Source organism: Lipotes vexillifer, unplaced genomic scaffold, assembly GCF_000442215.2.
Source record: "Lipotes vexillifer unplaced genomic scaffold, Lipotes_vexillifer_v1.1 scaffold2225, whole genome shotgun sequence".
Taxonomy (NCBI): Eukaryota; Metazoa; Chordata; class Mammalia; order Artiodactyla; family Lipotidae; genus Lipotes; species Lipotes vexillifer.
Window position 1 is genome coordinate 445,092 of NW_006798684.1, and position 2,254 is coordinate 447,345.

At 60.0% G+C, this 2,254-nt stretch overlaps 2 protein-coding genes across 2 annotated transcripts in view; one reads left to right on the forward strand and one right to left on the reverse strand.

Annotated features, from left to right (window-relative positions):
• The first annotated feature begins 19 nt into the window (after positions 1-19).
• Positions 20-1,996, forward strand: ENHO (energy homeostasis associated). Its single transcript, XM_007470766.1, has 2 exons — positions 20-107; positions 1,133-1,996. Exon 2 carries the CDS (start codon positions 1,294-1,296, stop codon positions 1,522-1,524), a length of 231 nt encoding a protein of 76 aa, XP_007470828.1. The 5' UTR covers positions 20-107; positions 1,133-1,293; the 3' UTR covers positions 1,525-1,996.
• Positions 1,997-2,254, reverse strand: part of DNAI1 (dynein axonemal intermediate chain 1) — a 60,762-nt gene continuing 60,504 nt past the window's right edge. The window contains exon 20 of the mRNA XM_007470767.1: positions 1,997-2,254. This exon is cut by the window's right edge and continues 76 nt beyond it. Within this exon, the coding sequence (XP_007470829.1) occupies positions 2,217-2,254 (38 nt within the window). The 3' untranslated portion in view covers positions 1,997-2,216.

The following is a 2,254-nucleotide window of genomic DNA, read 5'->3' on the forward strand; positions in this document are numbered from 1 at the left end:
GGTGGGGGGGAGGGGACGTCCCCGCCCGCAGGCTCCCGAGCAGCAGTCGGCGCCCTGCATCCCGCTGCCCCGGACCCTCCCGCGGGCGCGCACCGGGCTCAACTCAGGTAAGAGGGGGCCCTCCCACCACGGGCATGGGGGGCGTTGAAAACCAGAGACGGAGATGAAGAGACATAGACACACACGGAGACAGAGACACAGCCGGGGAGAAAGAGAGACACACACAAAGACAGACACACACAAGAGACGCACAGAACTACAGAGACAGACCGCACGGAGAGGGGATAGAGACACGTCCACGGGGACAGACGGACACACAGCGGGGAGGAAAGAGAGACGGAGACACAAGAGACCCATACACACAGAGACAGGGAGAAAGAGACACACAGAGACTGATACAGAGATACACAAAGAAATAGACTGGGAGAGAAACGAGACACAAGAGAGACCCTTATAGACTCAGAGATGGGGACACAGAGAGAGACAGATATAAAGAGAGCTACAGAGAGACATACAGGTACACACGGAGGCAGGTATACAGAGGCAGAGGCACAGATCCAGGCAAGGGAACCAAGGGACAGAGTAAGGGCCAGACACACAGACACATGCACCTGACCTGGAGAGACCGTCTCACAGAGAGGTGCACCTAGGTACACAGTCTTAGATAACACAGACCCACACATGCCTGCCAGGCCTCCACAAAGTTCCCTCTGTGTGAGCTGGTGCCTCTGGAGGTCTCCTGGGCTGGCTGGCTGGAGTCCTGAGTCGGGGGAGGTGCCCAGGCCACACCGAAGCTGGTTACAGTGCCCATCCTTCAAGGCCTTGGGCTTCCTCAATCCCACCCACTCACACAGTTCTTCTGAGGGCTGGATGTTCAGTGGGCAGGGCCAGGCCAGGCCATGCCCACTGGTCAAAAGGAGAATGAGTTATAGGCTGCCTAGTGCAGCTTTCCCCACAGTAGCCACACCCCCATCCAGGTGCCCAGAGCCAGGTGTTGGCTCTGTGGGATACTGAGGCCTGCTGGGAGGCCAGAGGTGTGGGAGCGGGCTGTCTTCCCTACGCCTCTCCTCCTAGGCCTAACCCCACCCCTTCCTCCTCACCACCCTTTGCCTTTGCTCTCTACCCCCCACAGGCTGAGAACTGCAGGCGGACGTCTTCACTGTCCGGGAATCATTGAGTGTGTGGACAGGACAGCCTCCTTGGAAGGCTGGCTATACCGGAGTCCCGCCTCGGCATGGGCCTTGCCATTGAGGCAGCTTCTCAGTCTGTGCTTGTCTGAGGGTACTGCCCGTCATGGGGGCAGCCATCTCCCAGGGGGCCCTCATCGCCATCATCTGCAACGGCCTCGTAGGCTTCTTGCTGCTGCTGCTCTGGGTCATTCTCTGCTGGGCCTGCCACTCCCGTTCTGCCAACATCGACTCCCTCTCCGAATCCAGTCCCAACTCCAGCCCTGGCCCCTGTCCCGAGAAGGCGCCCCCACCCCAGAAGCTCAGCCATGAAGGCAGCTACCTGCTGCAGCCCTGAAGGCCCTTGGCCTAGGCCGGAGTCTGGGACTTAAGACCACCCCACTTGGAACCTGGAATTGGGATCCCAGGGTCCAGCCAGCCTGGGGTCCAGAACTCAAGAGTCCAGCCTGTCTGGAGCTGGACCCAGCAGCCCAGAGTCTGGTCGGCCTGGCTCCAAGAGGGGCTCTGCTGGCCCTCGGTAGACAGGCCTGGGGTGGGGGATTCATGAGTTGGTGCTAGGGCCAGGGCCATCTGGACTTTGCTCCATCCCAGCGGTCGGGGCTGGGTCCACCGCCCCCTAGGCCAAGCGCCTCCAGGCCCTCGAGGTTGGGGAAGCAATCCATGGCAATAATGGGAGGGTGTCCAGGCTGGGCCCCTTCTCTGGTCCTCCTACTGTTTGCTGGATAATAAATGGAACTATGGCTCTACCCTGAGATTTTCTCCTCTTCCTGGGGGCCTTGCTGTAGCAAAATGAAAGGTTGTAGGTGGGCTTCCAGACACAAGTTTATTTGCACAGGGTAGGAGCGGGTAATGGTGGTTGAGGGCCAAGTCCTGGGGTGAGGTGCTGGGACCAGGGCTGGAGCAGGGTGCTAAGGGCAGGTGCTGGGACCTGATCAGGGGTGTGGTCACACACATACTGGGTGCTAGGCCTGGGCTGGGGTACCGGGGTCAGGTGCTACAAGTACGGGGTTCAAGACCTGGGCCAGGCCCTCAGGTCTTGGGTTTTACTTCCCTCACCAGGTTCAGCA

Bases quoted from the DNA above. Each gene is read 5' to 3' on its own strand.
- ENHO (XM_007470766.1), top strand. From the start codon at position 1,294: ATGGGGGCAGCCATCTCCCAGGGGGCCCTCATCGCCATCATCTGCAAC.